Source organism: Carcharodon carcharias, chromosome 1 (genome assembly GCF_017639515.1).
Source record: "Carcharodon carcharias isolate sCarCar2 chromosome 1, sCarCar2.pri, whole genome shotgun sequence".
Taxonomy (NCBI): Eukaryota; Metazoa; Chordata; class Chondrichthyes; order Lamniformes; family Lamnidae; genus Carcharodon; species Carcharodon carcharias.
In genome coordinates this window covers 75329590-75351416 of record NC_054467.1, presented here as the reverse complement: position 1 = coordinate 75351416, position 21827 = coordinate 75329590, and the positions used below count along the sequence as shown (strand labels likewise).

General features: G+C 44.8%; 1 protein-coding gene across 1 annotated transcript in view; it reads right to left on the bottom strand.

Moving 5' to 3' along the window:
* Window positions 1–1154: 1154 nt before the first annotated feature.
* Window positions 1155–21827, bottom strand: part of ablim2 (actin binding LIM protein family, member 2) — a 502624-nt gene continuing 481951 nt past the window's right edge. Inside the window, exon 20 of the mRNA XM_041204527.1 lies at window positions 1155–1297. Coding sequence (XP_041060461.1) covers window positions 1184–1297 — 114 coding nt within the window. The 3' untranslated portion in view covers window positions 1155–1183. The remainder of the gene's footprint in view (window positions 1298–21827) is intronic.

Genomic DNA, 21827 nt, shown 5'->3' with positions numbered 1-21827 from the left:
AGACCTCTTATTTGCAAATGAAAACCGTTTAATACCCACTGCAGGCATGGGTAAAAGACATTTCTTGTTTGTCCTTACTTGACAGTTGGATGGGTGCATGCATGTCTTGGCTGCCATTTTGGGTACTTAGGAGGCCACTCAGAGCTTGAAATTACATTCTGGCAGAAAAGAAAACTTAAACATTTTCCATTCTCAATGCTTCATTCAAAGTCAGTTGATTATTCAATGATAATTAAAATTAAATGCATATAAAATCAATATCAGGAGAATTGGGTTGGATGTTCTACCAGTTGACTGAAACAATATTTATGAAGCCTGAAGGCCATCAGTCATCATTTACACAAATAGCATCTGGGTCGAAACTTGGGCTGATTACAAATAGAGCCTTACAATCAAGCAACGGTCAGCTAACATGTAACTACCACAGACATTACTTCATTTCATTGCTGCTTGTTTAAGTTTAATCTTTGTGAGCGCGTGTGCATTTAAGAAAATGTTAATGACATATTAATGGACACTAATCTAGGTGATCGCAAAGGTGCTAGCATTTTGATTATATGCTTGTATATAATTGCATAAAGTGCAGTGTTAGCTTTGCTTCTTCTCCTGCTTCCCATCAAGCAACTCTTCCACAAGTATCAGAGAGAAGCAATAATTATACCCATATCCATTTCTATAAACGATCTCAAACTTCCAATATCAGCTTTCTTCCTGCCAGCTAGCCTATTGCAATAATCTACTCTGGAACCAGGATCATTATTTAAGGATCTGGACCTTTCATAAAGATGATAACAAATTATTGCCAGGTGGAAGATTTTTAAGCGTTTGTTTGATCAGGATAAAATGCACTTTGGACACTAAAACCTGAGCTGCCCCTTTCCCTCCCTCCTTTGTTAAGCAATCCTATTATCCTATAGTTTAACTAGACAGCTATTTCTTACGGGTTTTCAGCAAACAACAGTCTAAGCTTAAAGCTTAATGGCTATAATACTTAGCTTTTCATGCAAGCTTAGCAGAAACACAACCTCTAGGCCTGCACACATTCTCAAGACTTTTCTCATAATTCATCTGGTGATGAAATAACATAGAAGTTGTTCATGTTGTGAGTGCAGACTTTGTTTATCCTGGTAGGATTTCCATGTCATGATGGACATTCCCTAATGAAATTAATATATTTTACAGGTTAAAAGAGCCGTGCTTTTTTCTTCATGTCATTTCTCTTCCAGAGTGCGAGCCGATTAAATTCTTCTATAGTCAAACCGAACACCCGATAGAATTCCTCTGGAGACAAGTGCCGCTGGAAAAGAAATACATATTACTGCATTTATGCCAAAAGGAGAAAACATATATTTCTTTACAATTGTTAGAAGTTTCAAACAATAAAAGTGGAACACATAAACAAAACAGCAATTTTATTCAAAAAATTTCTGATGAAGGGTCACACCTATGACATTAATCTATGTTACTCTCAAACATCATTTCCAGCAATTCCTATTTGGATATTGCTTTATATCTCTTAATATTTATGTTTAATCTGGAAATAGTTAATGACTATTAGAAGTCACTAATTATAAACCCTTTCTGACTAAAGCTTCTCCTAAGAACTATGAAAGAAGATAATCTCTCTCTTGACTAAAATGCACCAGTCTCATCACTGGACTCATTTACTACATTTGCTACAATATGTTAGAGGGGGAAAAAACACGTTAATATGCTTTTCTACTGGGGATAACTTTCACCTTCATCATTTGGGCAATGAAGTAACAAAGTGAATCACTGGTCCACTATAGAACTGATTTAAAATTACAGGTGATCAGCTCCACTCGTCTACTAATCAATAATCACACTTCCCATAAGTAGCTCACTGACTGAGAGGGCAGGAATCCTAGCAGAGTGGCTGCTACTTGAAGACAACCTGCAGCATGTGGAAGGAAGAGCTGCATTTTTGGATGGTGAGTAGGGAAAGTGACTTTCTGAAGCAGCAGCATAGTATGACTTTGTCCAGAGATCCCTTTTCTTCTGATGCAGCTGTGATGGTGCTAATAGAGCAAATGAGCAACAGGAAGGAGGACACTTTCCCTTTGATGGATGGGTGGCCAGAAAAAGTAGTCAGCAGCAAAGGAAAGAGGTCATCGAGTAAGCCAGTACTACCAGCATTATTCCCATGACTTGGTTGTAGTGCAGGAAACAATGTAATAACTGCACCATGACTGCCAAAGTAAGATTCTTCTTCACATCACTCTTAATCTCTGCCTAGTCTGACAACAGCTTACTTTAGTTCCATCACACTTAATCCTTCCTCTTGCTGCTTCCCAAACCTCTTCTTCGACCATAATGGGACGGATCACTGCCTCACCTTCTGCTTGTATTCAGGCACTCAACTCTGATACTGCCCTTACAAATGCTTCCTATTCTTGGCCAAAAGCTGCTGCTTCTTTTGATGCACAATTATCAGAGTTGCTTCAACTATCTTCAAAACCCTACAACTGGACACAGACAACCCATTTCCACTCTTCTTGCAGAAGCTGGCGCGCAACCACAAAAGAGCACAAGAACAAAGAGGAAGGCACCTTGTCTCAAAGCACATCCTGGTACAAATGGAAGAGGCTATCATCAACATCACTGAAGGCACATGGAGCACTGGAGATGGCCAAGCTGCAGGCTATACACCACAGCCAGTTTGGGCATCTTTCCTCTTTTTGCTCTTTTCACTGAAATTTCTCTCACACACAATCAGCATGATGGCCTAACAATAGTTAGATGGATCTGTTCTCAGTGACTCACAAGTGAGGAGCAAATAGAGGTGGAAAGGACAGCTCCGGAGCCGGTTCAACCTTCTGCCCTAGCTCTTGCTGAAGGGAATAGAGGTTCAGACTTCAATGTCCCAGCCTTTAAACAAAATATATTTTCTGTGCACAAGCAGTTTCTCAACTGTATTGCCTGCTAAGGAGATGTGTCAGGTGGACAGATGTAGCCTGCACTACCAACTTGTGTAGGGGTCTGTGCATGGCACTGAAACTCTGCAGTTTACCCATGGAGTCTGTCATCACCTCAACTGATGCTGCAGCGGGACTGTGCTGCAGGTGTTTCTGGCTTCAATAATAGCATTTCTCAGGAGTGATTCTACTGCCCCTCAATCACCTCGCACTTTGGACAGACCGACAGCACGAATGGATACCATCTTCAGTCACGTCACAGATCCCCTACAATCTGCTCTTCAACAGTTCAGTGGGAATGTAGAACCACAGCCCAACATCAGGGACAGAAATATAATAGAGAGCAACATTTTGCCTTATGTCAGGATGACAGCACAGTTGAACCATGATAACCTCCTCAACCAATGATTCTCTTGGTGTCCAAAAAACAGCTGGACCAGAGTCTCATGCTGAAGTTCTTAAAAATTGCCAACCTCAAGCATCAAGAGCTCTTGATTGGGTTATAGCAGGCTTCCCCCTCCCATGCTGAGCCACTGGGGGAGCACCTTATATGGCCACTGGACTAGGTAAAAGAGTACTTAAGGCCAGGATGGTTATTAGTGCTAGATATTTTCATAACACATGAAAGTTATAATTCTAGTGCCTTGGAGATGGTGCAAAGTAAATTTACAATAATGGTACCAGGAAAGAGGAACTTCAGTTATGTTGGGTAGAGAAACTGTGACTGTTCCCCTCAGAGCTGAGATGGTTAAGGGGAGATTTGTTGGGCCGTTCAAAATTATAAAGGGCTTTGATAGAATAAATGAAGAACAAAATGTTTCCATGGCAGGAGGAATCAGTAACCAGAGGGCACAGATTTAAAGCCATTGACATTCTACCAAACATTCTACAGCTACTGCAAGTGCATTGAAATGATTTGAGTAGCCAACAACTACAATGCAGCCTAAGCAAGATTTCTCTCAAAATGTTTCCAGTATTTCATCTAAGAGCACCTGAGGATCTTTCTGAACATCACTGAAAATGTCTGCATCACTTCTTGTAGTAGCAGGGTGAGGAACTGGTGGTAGAAACATGCACTGAGGTACAAAATGCAGCTTGAGCTCTTGACAACATCATTTGACTCAATTTACATAAATGCATTAGGCCTCAACCTCTTTCTTGTGGAAACTCCAGCTGCTTAATTGAGGTCACCCCCAAATATCAAAATTGGTGGACAATCAACAGCAAATTGATGGTTCTGTTCTCAACATGATTTTCTACTTGCTACTCCCTCAGTTTACAAATGTATGAACACACAAAATTGGAGCAAAAGTAGGCCACTTGGTTCCTCGAGCCTGCTCCACCATTCAATAAGATCATGGCTGATCTGTTTGTGTTTCGAATTCCACATTCCCATCTACCCCTGATAACCTTTGGTTCCCTTGCCTAACAACAATCTATCTACCTCTGCCTTAAAAATATTCAGTGACCCCACTTCCTTTGCCTTCTGAGGCAGAAAGTTCCAAAGTCACACAACCCTCTGAGAGAAAAAAATTCTCCTCATCTCTTTCCTAAAAGGGCATCTCCTAAGCTTAAAACAGTGCCACCTTGTTCTGGACTCACCCACAAAAGGAAACATCCTTTCCATGCCCATCTTGTCCATACTGTTCAGGATCTTATATACTTCAATCAAATGACCCCTCACTCTTTTAAACTGCAATGGAAACAAGCCCAGTCTGTCTAACCTTTCCTCATAAGTTCATTCCAGATATCAATCTAGTAAATCTCCTCTGAACTGGCTCCAACGCATTTACATCCTTCCTTAAGTAAGGTGACCAAAACTGCACGCAATACTTGAGATGCGGTCTCACTAGTGCTCTGTAGAACTGAAGCATAACATCCTTACTTTTACGTTCAGTTCCTCTCATAATAAAGGATATCATTCCATTAGCCTTCTTAATTACTTGCTGTACCTGCACATTAACTTTTTGTGACTCATGCACAAGAACACCTAGATCCCTATGCACTTCAGAATTCTGCAGTTATTTTCTGTTTAAGTAATACTCAGCTTTTTTATTCTTCTTGCCAAAGTGAACAACTTCACATTTTCTCACATTATGCTCCATCAGCTAGAATTTTGCCCACTCACTCAACCTATCTATATCCGTCTGCAACCTCCTTATGTCCTCTTCATAACATACTTTCCTACCTAGCTTTGTGTCATCTGCAAATTTCACTACCATGCCTTCACTCTCCTCATTTACGTCAATAACATAAATTGTAAAAAGTTGAGGCCCCAGCATAGATCCCTGCGGGACTCCTACTTGTCACATCGTTTCAATCAGAAAAAGACACATTTACGCATACTCTCTGTTTTCTTCTAGCCAGCCAATCTTCTATCCATGCTGATATGTCACTCCCCTACATCCTGAGCTTTTATTTTCCACAATAACCTTTGATGTGACACCTTATCAAATGCCTTCTGGAAATCCAAGTACAGCACGTTTACAGGCTCCCCTTTATCTACAGCGCATGTTACTTCTTCAAAGAATCTCAATAAATTGGTTAAATATGATTTCCCTTTCACAAAACAATGGGGAAGAATTTTCCCCTCGTCAGGGGGGAAGTGCAGGAGCGGGCGTGCCTCCGATCAAGGGCGCTTCCATTTTACATGGGTGTGACATCCCCAGGAAGCGCTATGTGCTCCCTGTGTGGGCGGTGGGGGGGAATCCCTCAGCTGAGAGTGCCCTCTTTCACGCATGTGCGTGAAAGAACACACTTATCACCCTGAGGCTAAGTGCTGCCTCAGGGAGACTGGCGCCAAATTTAAGAATGGTCAAGGAGTAGAGACAAAATTTCCCTGACGTGTCCCCTCATGTGACACTGTCACATGAGCTGGGACATGTCAATCACTTTAACTCTAACCTTCAGTAAATTTTTAAAAACCCTGATGAAACCTCATCCTGCCCGTGGATGAGGTTTCATGCTTTTTCTGAAGCCCTCTAGGGCTCCCAGCCTGCCCGCCAACCTTGAGATTGGATGGGCAGGTCCATTCATTAAGTCAATTATTTTTTAAATGGCCTCAATAGCCCGTTGACAGTCGGTGGGTGCACAGCTGACTCGGCTGCGCCCCCACCGACCTGAAAATTGAAATGGGGTGGGGTGATGTCAGGAGTTCCGCTCCACGTCATCCCATGTCATTTTATGTGTCGGCGAGCGGGCCCCGTCCCCCGCTCATTGACCAAAGATCCTGGCCATGGTGTCTCTTTGTAATTACCTTGAGTTTCTCTAGGTGCCCAGTTATAATCTCCTTAATGATCGATTCTAACAACATTCCCATGACAGACGTCAAGCTGATTGGCCTATGGTTTCCTGTTTTCTGCCTCCCTCCCTTCTTGAATAGAGGGGTTATATTTGTTACTTTCCAGTCTGATGGAACCTTTCCAAAATCTAGCAAATTTTGGAACATTAACACCAATACAACTACTAACTCATTAGCCACCTTTAAGACCCTGGGGTGATGTCCATCAGGACTTGTCAGCCCAGAGCTCCATCGTTTCTGCAATACTGCTTCCTTGCTGATTATAATTTTATCAAGTTCTCCTCTCCCTTCCACCTCTTGGTTTACAGATATTACTGGAATGTTTTTTGTATCTTCTACAGTGAAGACAGAAGCAAAATATTTGTTTATTCCATTCGCCATTTCCCCACTGTCACTCTCTAGAGGACCAACCCTCACTTTACTTACTCTTTTCCTTTTTAAATACCTGTAGAAACTTTTTACATCTCTAGCTAGCTTCCTCTCATACTTTAATTTCTTTCTCCTGGTTAACCTTTTAGTCATTCTCTGCCATTTTCTGACCAATCATCTGACCTGCACTCATCTTTGCACAGTTATATGTTTTTTCCTTAAGTTTGATGCCTTCCTTAACTTCTTTAGTTAAACATGGATGATGGGTCCTTATCTTAGAAATTTTCTTTATAGTAGGAACATACTTATTCTGAGTATTCTGAAGTATCCCCTTAAATGTCTGCTACTGCTTCTCTACTGATCTATCCCCTAGCCTAGTATTCCAGTTCACTTCAGCTAGCTCAGCTTTCATGCTCATATATCTACCCTCATTTAACTTAAAAATACTAGTCTTAGGCCTACTGTTCTCCCTTTCAAACTGGATGCAAAATTCAATCATATTCTGGTTGTTGCTACCTTAGAGTGTCTTTACCCTGAGGTCATTAATTCACCCTGTCACATTACACAATACCAAGTCTAATATAACCTGCTCTCCGGTTGGTTCCAGGACGTGCTGCTCTAAGAAGCTATCTCAAAAGCATTCTATGAACTCTTCATCCAGGCTCCTGCCAATCTGATTTCTCTAGTTTATATGTAGATTAAAATCACCCATGATTATTACTGTCCCCTTATCACACATACCCAATATTTCTCCTTGTGTCCTTTGTCCTACATTGTGGTAACTGTTAGAGGGCCTGTAGACCACTCCTATTAGTGACTTCTTTCTCCTACTATTTCTCATCTCCACCCAAACTGATTCTACATTCTCATCTCCTGAGCCAAGGTCATCGCCACTATATCACCAATGCAATCCTTGATCAATAGTGCTACCCCACCACCTTTACCTAGCTTCCTATTCTTCTTGAATATCATATACCCTTCAATATTCAGGACCCAATCCTTATCATCCTGCAGCCATTTCTCCATATTCTTTATCAGGTCATATTTATTTACTTCATTGTGCATTATCGATTCATTTATTTTGTTATGTTACGTGCATTCAGATACAGAACCTTTAATTTTGTCTTTCTGTTATCTTTGTAACATGTAGTATTCACTATTGGTGTATTCTTAGGTTTTATCTGTCTGTCACTTCCTGCTATTCTATGACCCTCATTTCCTATATTACTATTATGATCTCCTGCCTTGAATCTATTCCTTGATTTGCTACATCTACCCATGATTGATCCTTCACCCTCCTTGTTTAGTTTAAAGGCCTCCCTACTTCCCTAGTTATGCAATTCACAAGGACACCCGTCCCAGCACGGTTCAGGTGTAGACTGTCTGTATGGTACAGCTCCCACTTTCCTCAGTATTGGTGCCAGTGCTCCATGAACTGAAACCCAATTCTCCCACACCAGTCTTTGAGTCATGCATTCATCTCTCTAATCTTACTTGCTCTATGCCAATTTGTACATGGCTCAGGTAATAATCCACAGATTATTACCTTTGAGGTTCTGTTTCTTAATTTGGAACCTAGCTTCTCATACTGATTATGCAGAACGTCCTTCCTTGTCCTGCCAATGTTGTTGGTACCTACATGGGCCACGACAACTGGATCTTCTCCCTCCCACTACAAGTTCCTCTCCAGCCCTGAGCAGATGTCCTGAGCCCTGGCACTGGGCAGTCAACACAGCCTTCTGGACTCTTGCTCTTTGCTGCAAAGAACAATGTTAATTCCTCTCAGTATAGTGTTCCCTGCTACCACTGCATTACTGTTTGCTCTCCCAGCTTAAACGGCTTCCTGTACCATGGTGCCATGGCCAGTCAGCTCATCCACCTTGCAGACCTCACTTCCATCCACACAGGTTGTGAGCACCTCAAAGTCTGAGGCTCCTCCACTACTGTCTGCTTGATCCCTTTGCCTGCGTCACTCACGGTCACATCCTCCTTTCCCTCAGTGCTGACTAAAACAAACCACCCTATTCTAAGAGGTGTGACCGTCTCCTGGAACAGAGTGTCCAGGTATGTCTCCCCCTCGCTTATGGTGCGCAGTGTCTGCAGTTTGGCTGACAGATCAATAAACCTGATCTGGAATTCCTCTAGCTGTTTGCCATCAGTGTTTTCATGGATTGTCTTAGTGTCCAAAAGCACCCACATTCCACAGCTGCAACATGACACCTGTCCTGTCATTGTTACTTACATTATTTAGTTAACTTAATTTGATTACTCACTTAATTAACTTAGAATAATTCTTATGCATTCCACTCATCTTTCCCCCGTGCACTGAATTCCCATGTGAACCTAATTCACTACTCACTCAGTCTCTGTCTCTGTCTCACTCCGGTGTAGTCACCTGTCTCTTCATGTGTCCCTTACTGATCATGTGGTTTGAAAACCCTGTCTCTTTTATAGAGCCTCTGATGAGTCAATAGCTAGTTAACCTTCCTGCTACAGTAATTAATATAACTTGAACTTTCAGGTGATTGACAGATAACTGCCACTCTAGGCAGCTCTCTACTTAACATGCTAGCCTAACTTACTTGAAGGCTAGTACTATGTCAGATCTTGATGCTTAATCTATAATTAAACCTGAAAAGGCCTTACCAGAACTTACCACATTAACTGAATTTGCTACTCACTCGGTCTCGGTCTCACTCCAGCGTGGTTGCCTGTCTCCTTGCGCGCCCCTTACTGATCTCTTTAGGTATACCCCTTAGGTGTGAATGAAGTGATGGTGAGAAAGAAACTGTTCACTATGACTGCCGGGGCAGGATTTTCTGCTTGGCGTGTGGGTGCACGCTTGACACGCTCGAGCTTGAAATAGCACGCAATGATGTTGGGCGAGTGTCCCGACATCATCGTGCAATCTCCCAAAATTTAGGTCGGGGGGCACACGTGAGAGTCAGCAGCGCGCCATCAACAATTAAGAGGCCTATTAAGGTCATTAATCAATTAATTAACCCGTACAGTTTTCTGCCCGTTCAATGTTATGGTTGGCGGGCGGGCGAATCGGCCAGGCGACCTTTAGATTTTTGAGGAAACCTCATCCACGGTCAGGATAAGGTTTCCGTAATTAAAAAAGAAAAAATTTTGGGCAGAATTTTTCAAATCTACATGTTAAGGTGAGTGAGTCGGCTGTGTGGACCTTTTCTCTGGGATTTTAAAAACTTTATTGATTGGCTAAAAATACTTCAGCTCCCTGAGGCAGCTCTCTGCCTTCAGGGAGCTTTCAGTGCCCGCTCCCCTGTGCCTGCGCAGACATCAGCACTCGCCCTCCTCCCACCCCCACCCCGGCAGTGCTGAGCTTCTCAGCGCACCTTCCATGCTGGCTGGCTGTTAATTGGGGGCTGATCGCAGGTGGCGGGTCGTTTTCCGGCTGCTCCAGAGCCCGCCCACGCCTGTGAGCTGAAAATCCTGATTCTGAAGTGTGTAAGTAAACACGAAGTTGCAAACCATAACAGCAGATGTGGAAGCTAATCAGAAACAGAGTTAGTTTTTTGTCTCATATTGTTCTGAACTTAACTTAGGCTCACAAAAGAAAACAGGACTGTGGAGAAGCAGGGCAAGGAGACCTCACTATACTATGTAAAATCTTAATTACACAACCATTACATGGTGTGGGGGGGGAGGGGGGTGGGAGGAGAGAGGTTGACGGGGGCATAGCAGGACCATAGGGAGGAGAGGTACTGTGGGAGAAGAGAGAGCAGCACGGGAGATGGGGGTTGGTGTTAGTGGTGGGAGAGTCCACAGGGAAAGGGGGAGGTGGAAAAGAGGGTCCATGGTATCCCGAGGAAGAGTCATTGTTGGTGGTGGGCGGCAGAATAGAGATTGTATTGCAAAGCAAAATCGCGGTGAAGAGTAACTGCGGGATCCCAGGGAAGAAAGGTCACCAGGGGCTCAGAGCATGGCAAAGAGATCACAGGAGGGAACAGAGATCATACAGCCTGAAGAAAGAGATTGCTCTCTTGCTGTGGCCCACGCTCAAGCCTTCCATTGAACTTGTCCTAAGTAATGTAAACATGCTACCAATACAGATCAAATTAGTTAGCATCTGACATAAAGGAAAGTAGTTAAACATTTGGTATAATTTTGCATCAAAAGCTTTAACCAATCTTTCTTTATTAAGTACTGATCAAAATCCCATGCATATTCAGCATTATTCTGTTGTTAAGCAAATTTCCAGCTCAAAGTTTATTTTTAATCTCTTGCATTTCTGATTTCTTCTTTCAACAACCAAGAAACTTTGTAAGGAAAACAGAATGTGTTCAACATTAAGCTGATCCTGGAGATGGCATAAGGCTGATTGCACAATCTCTTTGCAACACAAATCAGGGTGATTATTGGCTCTCGTCCTTCAGACAGCAAAATGTTTCAATTTCTTTGGCTCTTAAGTAACAAAACACAGGCTACATTTGATCACTGCCAAAAAGCATATTGTTCCATGAGGGAAATAAACTTTGTTATTCTGCCTCTTCCATTTGCTGTTGGCACATCTGTTTTGTGCTGCATGATGAAGTGGTTGGAGACTGACTTAACGTGATGCCCAGGAAGTGGATAAGCAATACAGTTGCTATGAAGGCAGGATATAACTTATGAGTTCAGTGCTGTAAAACACTTGGGCTACATCATAAACACTTCATTGTTTGGATGCAGTTTTAAATGCTTATGAACGAGAAAGAAATAGTCACGGCATTCACAATGCACACACAAGATGACTTCCTCCCATCTTCTCTGGAATTCTGGTGCACTGATATAGATGCATGGCAAGCTGATTTGTTAATTTATTAGCAATACTATTTGAAATATTTTCATGGATAGAGATTAACTTCATTACTTGATTGGAATCTGTTGTTTAGGACTGCGCTCTGCCAAATAACTTCCATTCTGAATGCACCACTGGTGAACTCAATCATATGGTCTTCATTTGACATCTGACTTTGTGACCTTGTCAATTTTTTCACAAAAAGACTGTTGGAATTGATCACATAAGATTGTAGATTTTGTTCAATTTCAGATGTTATTATTTTGGGAAGATTATAAATTGACAGCATCATGTGTCAATTTACAGTAATAAAAACTGAAGTTAGTGTTGTCAGTCTTGATTAATGAATCCAATTTCAACAATGTTTTAAAATAAAAGGTGCAGTGACACTGCAAACTGGCCTCAATGTATATATATTAACTGCTCATAAAACTACTTTCAGACATAAAGTCCACATATGAAGTTCTATAAATTACATTCTTCCCTTCAGATGGGATTGTTGTTGAGGATCATTGGTTGGGATCATGATTTGTGCTTTATTTATTGTGTATTATGTGAGGTGGTGTTGAAAGTTGAACAGTTTATTATTTCATTCTTAAGGGGTCAGCTATGGCTCAGTAGGTAACACTTTCTGCATTGAAACAGATTGTGGGGAAGAGATCACATGAAAGCAATTATGGGGAGGAAAAATTGCAGGGAAGAGATCATGGAAAAGCGAGATTGCAGGGAAGAGATCCAACCCAAGGACTTAAGCACATAATTCAGGCTGACAATTCAGTGCAGTAACTGAGGGAGTGCAGTCAAAGTTGCTGTCTTGCGGATGAGAGTCTGCCTGCTCAGGTGGATTCCACATCACTATTTGAAGAAGTACAGAGGAATTAAGAAAATAAGAAATAGGAGTAGGAGTAGGCCATTCGGCCTTTTGATCCTGCTCCACCATTCAATAAGATCTTGGCCGGTCTGATTGTGGCCTTAACTCCAATTTCTTGCCTGCTTCTTGAAACCTATGACTCTCTAACGGATCAAAAATCTAACTCAGCCTTGAATATATTCAAAGACCCAGCTTCCACTGCTCTCTGGGGAAGACAATTCCAAAGACTAACTGCCCTCTGGGATAAGAAATTTCTTCAGTCTTAAATGAAGACCCCTTATTTTTAAATGGTGCCCTTAGTTGTAGATTCCCCTATGAGGGGAAATATCCTTTCAGCATCTACCCTCTCAAACTCCCTCAGAATCATATATGTTTCAACAGGTTACCTTTCATTCTTCTAAATTCCAAGAGGCCAACATGCTCAAATTTTACTCATTAGACAACCCCTTCATCGCAGGAGTCAGCTTGTCTAAACTGTTTCAAATGCAAGGACACATGGACATCTTCAGCTAAACAAAATAAGTGATAGCCATTTGCTGACTCATTGGTCAAGGCATTGCCCTGAGGAATCAGGGTCAAGCTGCCTGCTTTAAATTTCAAGCAATGTTTGGCAGTTAATTGTCAGTCACCATCAGTGGTGCATTCTCCATAGCAATGCCACTTGCCAACCAATAAGCACTCCCTTCACATACAGTATAAATTATTGTTTTCCCCTTATATTGGTATTCTTGTGAGTGTTCTGATGAGTGCAAGATGAAAAGCTAGATTTGTCTAATTTTTCAGCTATACTCAAGTTCTGTACTAGCAAATTACTTTTGCTTTGCGAAGTGTTTTGGTCAGGAAGGCTTGGCCCAGTTATATGGGACATACCTGCATACTTACCCAGGAAATGTTAGACAGGCAGAAAGAACATGTACACACATTGTGCCTGTTTCAGCTAAACAAAATAAGTGACAGCCATTCGTTGACTCATTCCTCAGGGCAATACCTTGACTAATCAGGGTTAAGCTGTCTGATTTAATTTTAAACAATGCTTGACACTTGCCACCCACACATGCCAGGTCTACTTACCATCTGGCCTGGCAGGCGTCCTGCTTACACTCTCTCCATCTCTATTCGTGCAGGACAAGCTGCCACACAAAAGGGGAGGTTATAGACTGGTGGAGGAATGCCTGAAATCAAGGTCCTTTTAAAACAGAGCTATCCTGCTGGCCAGCGTGGATCTGGGCTGGTCCTTTGCTGATGGTGAAGTCCGTGGTGCCTCTACCAATCGAGGATCCAGCGGTGCAACGTCCAACAGACAACCATGCTGTGAGCGATGTGTCCTCTTTCACAGGCCACTGCCATGCACTAATTATCTCCCTTGCTTCTGCAGGCACATCTAGGAAACAGCTGATGGAGTCCATGGCCCAGGGCCTCCAGTCAAGCCGTGAAGAAATCTCTGACGAGGAATCTGAAGGCACCCTCCTTGAAGTCCCGTCACAGCGCTCATCCACACACTCCATTAGCGCAGAGACACACCTTGCTGGGACCTAGCTTTATAGTAGCCTCAGGATCACAAGCTGGTGAGCACAATGCACTGTCTGATCCACAGCAGGAGGCGGCAGGAACTACCCAGGTCTCTGGCACACGGAGGGTTGCTGGAGGCCAGAAATTGGCTGAATCCGGGTCAGATGACGAGCCTCTGGACTCGGTCATGTTACAGTTGTTGGAGCCGCAAAGGCAAACTCAGGAACATCAGGAAGAGATGTCCGCTGCATTGTTCAGGTTGCAAGGCACAATGGAGGAGACTGTCCGCCTTCAGGCTGAGGCGATGGCGCCGGCATGCTAACGCATCGAGGTCCACACTGGTAGGATGGCGGCCGCCATGGAGACCTTGGTCCAGGACATCGCTCCTGCACTCTGCGCAGGTTGACCTCAATTGCTGATGCCACCATTGGCCTCCAACAGTTTGTACGCGAGAGGGGTGCGGGGCAGCTTGATCTCATTCCAGCTTCCCCTTCTCCTCAAGGAGTCAGCCAGGGGCCCTTGTGTACCCATAGAGAGGAGGATCAGCAGGTGCACACCCTGGGTCATCCACCCAGGTGACCCCAGGGGTGTCCAGCCCATCTGAATCCCCTTTTCCTGCAACCCCCGCAGCTCCAGCTCCACAGGCCAATGAGGGTGCCAGAGCCACACAGCAGGACCCCGCAAGCAGGCCGGGGCCCTCCAGGTCTCGGCTTCCAGAGGACATCCACCAAGGTCATCACAGACAAGGGCGTTGCAGCCAGCAGGCTGCCTCCACCTCCATTATGGATGTTGGGGAAGCATCAAGGCATAGCGGCAGGGTTAGGAAGGTTAAGAAGATGTAGTTTCACAACTTGGGCATGGGTGTTAATCACTTGTACATAATGTTCACTTTGTTAATAAAATCTCAACAATATCTCCCTGCCTATGGCTCCTTGTCTTGGTGAGCAGTGTTCGTGTCATTCAGGTACGAAACCTTTCTGCACAAGATAAATGCCAGCGTCTCAGTCCAGAGTCTCAGTCACTCTCTTCTCTGTTGTTTTCACTCTCTGTACACCACAAGACATACAGCTATTTCACCAGTTTCCATGCTCCTGATGCACTCCTCCTACAGGATGAAAGAGAGAGACATATGGGTTAGCTTGAGTGTTCTCAGAACTTCTCTTGTTAAGTCTGAAGGTCCCTTTGCACATCCCAGAGAGTGCTGGGCACCACTTGGATGTCCAGAGTTTAGTGCACTGCATAGCTGCCTGAGAGCCCACCCAACTCCGCCCCACTCCACCTGACCGATTCGCGGCAGCTTTGCCCACTGGACTGCATGCTGTGCTCTCAGCTCAGGTGCAGGCATTCTCCTAACCCGCGCTGCAAGGCTGCACTGTTAGCTTGAACCATGAGGGAGACAAGGGAATGATAACATTGCAAGGGACTGTGAGCGCCTCCACCAGTGATTGCTCCATGGCAACTTTAGCAAGGAGATTGTACAACGTGCCCAGTCATCCAACTGTTCTGCAGTCCACGAAAATGCTCATTAGTTTGCAGTCTGTGCCCGAGGGGTGAAACGCTCTGGAGCACTTGGTGGCACTTTCATGCCTCTGCGTTGTTTGAGTGGGAAGATAAGCTAGAGGCCCAACTCCAATCATATCAATTTGGCTTCGTCTGAACTGTCTCAGCTGCAGAGGAATGCTCACTTTATACAAGGTTCCCCTAATACGTTGCTGCTTCTCTTCCCCCCACCCCGCATGTGCTCATGCACTACCTTCAAACCGCAGAGTAGCTCTTGCATCCCCTCCTCCCACCTCCCACTAGTACACCTCAATTGCAGGGCAACCTTTGCCCTCCCCCCCTCCACAAAATGCCTCAACCGCAGGGCAGCCCTTGCCACACCTCCCCACGTCGCCTCAACCTTGAAGACGAACAGGTGACCCTGGTGAGCGCCGCACAATGTTACTGTGCACTCACCTCTGAGTTCACCTCAAAATGCAGCTCGCCAAGTCCACGCCTTATATATACAGTTATGAAACTGTGGACGGACGATCCAGTGGCGGGAGGATGAGTCTGGTGGGCTGGTTGTATAATGATATGCAGATGCATTACAATGAGGTTCCCGACGTCCGATGGTGGGAAATGCGGCCCACCATTGACAGTCTGAGCTGATGATCGCAAAGTGGTTTCACGATATCGTGAAACCAATTTTTGGCCATGTCTCCATATTGTCCGCTCAGACTGCTGATCATGTCCGATGTAAGTGGGCACGGAAAATTCTGCCCTGAATCCTGATGGAAGGAATTCCAATTAAAATGCTTTAAGATGAAACGTTCAGGAGTCTTGTTGGTTATAATTATTCAAACGTCTTAAATATTGATATCACCCCCCCCCACAATGTGAAAATTTGACCTAGCACACATAATTATTAAGTGTGTTCCATTGTCTGAGCTAATCTGAAATGTCAAAAGTTCAGATGGCTGAAAACTTAGAATCAGGAATGTAAATAAGTGTGACTAATTAAAACAAAATGAGTTACTTTCAGAAAGACCAGCCATGCATCATATCAAATTCAACAGCAAAGTCACTAACATGTGATGTGACAACAGGGATTTAAGACAACAGCTGTAGATTATTCCATTTAGATTCAATGTGCTGAATTTTCATTCCAGGGTCAGGACACTGATGTCAAGAACATTTCGCGGCCACTTGACATTGCTTCTGGATGTCCAGCAGTATTTTGTGGCTTGCAGGCCCATTCACCATCCAATCGGGGCATTAGAGACATTTTGAGGAGGAAGGACGTAGACATGGTGGGCCCAGTTTAAAGGGCATCCAGCAGCCATGATTGTGGACATTGGCATCCTGGGTGAAGGCAGAGGCTGGAGCAGCAACACGGTATGGATCTGTGGAAGGGCGGCTCCACAATTTGCTGATGCCTCCCTGCAGGCGCAGTTATCGGCAACGGCAGCACAGATGAGCCTCCTGTTCCGGAGAATGGCAGGAAGTGGCCAGGCAGTCAGACAAAGCAGGCATGGATGGAGTTGGCTCAGGAGGTAAACAGCTATGATGTGGTCAGCAGGATGTGGATGCAGTGAAGGAATCATTCTAATAACATTCTGAGCTCTGGCAAGGTGACAGCAATGCTACTCTGAGATGACAAGCCTCCAGTTTTGAAATCAGCACACACTTATGAGGAGAGCAGTCTGAGGGTGCATATAGCGCTCAGGAACAGTGATAATAAATGTACCCAGGTGCACTCTTGAGGAGTGGACAATGATCACACCACAAGCATTTCTTGAGGAGGTGACACTGGAGCCATGGAAATCACATGTGAGTGAGCCACTGGATGTGGGTGAAGGGCACCATGGTCTTAACTCTGTCACTCTTGGTTTTGTAAGAAAAAAGGGCATATGACATTTGAGAAAGGGGTATGTGGAGTGGCACTTGTGACAGCCAGGAAGGAGGCAGCCCTTGAAATGACCAGGGTGGCAGCTCGGTAGGAAGTTGGTGTGGGTGAGATGGGTGTACAGCTGGGAGAAGGTGAAAGCAGGTTACCATTTACATGTGAAGAGACAGAACTTGCCCTGTGAGGGATGGCCCCCTTGACATCATTCCTGCCTACCCCAGCCCTTCCATGCGTGCATACACATCCTCGTTTATGTAGTCCATGTCAATGGGCTTCTGCAGCTCTAGGTAAGCAGCTACTGAAGCGGAAAGCTTTCATAATCAGGGTCAGTTATGGAGGAGCAGCCTCAGCGTACCACTATGTGATTGGCGCAACTTCAGAGGAGGCAGATGCATCACCATCACATCGGTTAAGTGCACTGTCCATCAGTGCAGATACACTCACCTTGGTGAGCCCTCACATGAGTTTAGAATGGGCAGCACAAGGTATTCAGGGCCAGAATTTTTGCTCATTGGGCGGGCACGCACCCGACCTGAACGAGTGTAAAAGGACGCATGATGATGTTGGGCAAGCATCCTGACGCCATCACGCACTCATGCAATATTCCAGTCAGTGGGCGCACGCGAGTCGGAGCTGTGCCCGCCATTAATTAGCAGCCTATTAAGGCCCTTAAGAACCCAATCGACTCAAATTTTTCACTGCCTGTCCAATTGTCTGGTTGGCAGGCGAGCGAAATGGCCAAGCGGTCTTTGCATTTTTGGCGAAACCTCATCCGCGATTGGGAATTTTTAAAAAAACTTTTAACACTTATATTTAAATTGTCCCTGCTCATGTGACAGAGTCACACGAGGGGCCATGTTTTAATTATTTTTAATATGTTTTTATTAAAAATCCCTAAGGCAGCTCTGTGCTTCAGGGAGCTTTACTACGTGCACCCCTGTGCATGCATGAACTTCCGCCCTTGTGCTCCTCCCGTCCCCACCCTGGCAGCGCTGAGTGCTGCAGTGCACGTTTCATGCTGGGTGGCCGTTAATTGGCCAGTCAGCGTGAAATCCATGTCGGAGCCCAATCGCGGGCAGTGGTCAGCTTCGCAACCACTCCTGGGCCTGCCCGCCACGGGCAAAATTCTGCCCCAGCACTTGTGTGAGCAGGAGAAGTTGATGGAGGTAGAGTCAGCTATAGGCCGCCCCCCACTTGGAGGATGGAAGACAATTTCAGCTCTATTCAGCTGGGTAGAGATGCAGAGCCTCAGGAGTCATTTAAAAGGGGGCCTTTTTGGAGCAGCAATGGAAGATGTGTGCCCAAATGTTAGAGTTCCCTGAGGCAGTGTGGACCCTTGGGCAGAGAATGAAGGAATCCATTTTCGCGAGATGAAATGTCTCAAGTATGTGAAGACATGAGGTCCTCCAACGTAACAGTGGCCAAGCTCATGGACAGCCAGACACAGCATCGTGCTGAGTGGATGCGAGAGCATTGCAATGCCATGCATGGATTGCATGTCATATTCTGTAGCATCGACCAGTCAGTTGCACTGATGGCGTAAAGATGCCTGGCCAGGCAACCAGATGCCACCCAACTGTTCGTTCCCCCAGGCACAAATGTGTCTCATGATAGGGTTGGAGCAGGGAAGGATAATGTCAAGGGGGCCACTTCACACAGGGAACCTTCGCCTTTGATGGCCCACTTAACTCCTCTGACTGAGGCACCATCTACATAGTAAGCCCCGTGACTGAGGCTGCTCTGTATTATCACAGGTGGGACAGTCTGTGGCAGTGCCCCCACAGGCACTGCAGCACCAAGGACGGTGGCACGGGCATCTCAGTTGTTTGCAAACACAAGCAAACAACCTGCCTCCACTTTTACTTCAGTTATACTGCCCCATAGGAATGACTGCATGTGAAAGGGGCCACTTTGGTAGTTTCACTTTGAGGTTCATTTGAATGACTTTTGCAATGCTTTTATTCACTGGTTAACCCTCAAAGTAATGAGATGGACTTTGATGGAATCCTGATTTAAGTGTTCCTATTGTTTTCAGGGCATTAATGCACCAGCATGGCGAAGTGGATAGCGACGCAAAGGTGGAAAATTGGGGCCACTGTGTGGCCGGTGGTTACAAGTCTTCCATGCATTGTGGGGGAAGCAGATAGGGTGTCAACATGGCAGGCATTTTGGATGTGCCCCTTCCTTGTGGAAGAGGTCTGGTATTAGGCCAATGCAATCCAAGGTGTGCTGTCCTCAGGAGAAGCATGTCTGTATCAGTGCAGACTCCCTGAGATTCCCTGCCAGCCTGGTCAATGGTTTGACTCCTCAGCTGAACCTCTGGAAGGCTTTGCAGGTCAGGGTCACCTTGTTGCATATGCTTTCCTCCTCCACCTAAGATGTGTGCACGCTGCTCCTCCACATATTTCTCCTCAAGGTTTACATCTCTCTGGAAGGTCATGCTGTGGAGAGTGCAACAGATCACCACCATATTAGAAACCCTTGAGGGAGAGTGCCAGCAGGCAGTACCCAAATGGCTGAGGAACCAGAACAGTGTCTTCTGGAGTTCGAAGCTGGCTATATGGTGGCCCTTATGCTGAGATCACAGAAGTTGTAGTGTCTCTGTGCCTCCACTGCAGGGTTGGGTACAGGTGTCAGCAGCCATTTCTTCAACAGATAAGCCTTGTCCACAAGCAGCCATCCACTTAGTCTCTCTGACTGCATGAACAGTTGCGGAACCTACAATTTCTTCAAGAAGAAGGCATTATGGCAACTGCTAGGAAACCTTGCACACACCTGCAGAAAGTGTTTGTGGCAGTCGCACACCATTTTTCTGATTGATAAATGCCCCTCGCTGCTCCAGTGGGCCTTGATGTCCACATGGGTACAGGCAATCACATGTTGCACCTGAGGGAATCCTGCCATGGAGCCAAAGCCCACAGTCCTCTGGGCTTGAGTGATCCCATCAGTCTGAAACACAATGTATCTTGAAGACCTCACATGCAAGGCATCCATCACTTGCCTGATGTTATGATGAGTGATTGCTTGCAAGCAATATGGTTTGCTGCTGCCCTTTGAAATGACCCAAAGGCAAAGAAGTTCAAGGCCACTGTCGCTTTCAAGGCTACTGGCAGAGCATGTTCATGTGACTGGCACAGCCTGAGGTGCTTCTCCAAGAGGGCACACAAATCTGCAACCATCTGCCTTGACAGCTGCTGCCACCAGGGGCATTGCTGCTCCGACATATCCAGAGTGCTGAGTCTTTGATGGTACAACCTATGGTTGGCATAGTTCCTCTGTGCCCTCCTTACCACTTGTGCATCACCTCTCCATCTCTCTACATCAAGGGGCTGCATACGTTGTTGGCACAGCTGCTCCTCATCTCTACTTATCATCACCTCAGAGTGGCTGAGCCTCATGTATAGGATGGTCTCATTTCCCACCAGCTGCCTGAAGCCCCCTGCTGTACCTTACTGACTCCTGCAGGAGCACCTCCTCAAAATTGTCCAAATGCATCCACCTGAAACACTGCAAGCTCTGCTTATGCAATGACACTGTGTGCTAAATCATGAGCTCCTCTCTGCTTATTCCACCATTTATGCATCTTGGGAATGACTCTCGCCTCTCTGACTGGTTTCCAGATGTGCAGCCACCTCATATCCTTCCACATGCTGCTGAACCAGCCTGTTTCCCGTGCATCGCCTTGAAAATCTCATATAGCCTTGCAGCGAGCGCGTAAGTGCTTGTTAACTGCCTCAAACCCATGGACTGGTTGTCGTGATCCTGAGAACATGCCTCCACCAAAATCGCTGGGAAGTGGGAAAGTGTCAAGATACTGGCATGCACTTGGCATCGCAATTTTCCCAGCATGCATGCCTCCAAACCTGCCTCTGCCTCAGGATGGAAATTCAGCCCAAGGACACTCCTAAGATGAAATACACTTACATCAAAATAACCCAACTCTGCAATTTCCTTTCTCTGAACAAGTTCATACAAACGTTATCCCTGCAAAATTATGGTTAAGTGCCATGTTGCTGATTAAAGTACAAAATATCACATAGTACCGTATAAATATTCTAAACATTCACAGTTAAGGACCATTGCTCAGACAAAAATCTGGCTGTTTAAGTTCAGAGCCAATTCAACATCTCCCGTCCTTCCATGAGCTTCTTATTGATAGTTTTATCTCTGTTAATTTTGGCATTATTCTTTTGGGAATTAGCAGACCTAGCCAGCACCTGGTTAAGTACAACACATATTGATTCTGATACCAGAGAAACAGCATGCACAGCTGAGGACTTATGTATGGTTCATAGTTGACAGCTGCCAACTTATTTCATATCTTAATCAGACAGGCTACAAATAAAATGAAGAAGAAAAACTGACTGGCCATCTACATTTATATTTCTCTTTGGTTCAAGGACTATTTGAAAATATATTGCATACTTCTATTTTTTTCAATAACTTCATCTATTTTCAAATTATTCCAGGCATTTTGTGATCCATCTCTTTTTCTACGCAGTTTACTAATTTATCCCAATTAAAAATATCATTGAATGCCACCAATGTGAACAGAATTAGTCAACAACGACGCAAATGCTACAAATAGCATCTGCATTTTTAAAGTCATTACTTTGTCAAATATCATGCCATAATTGTGAGGTGGGTGG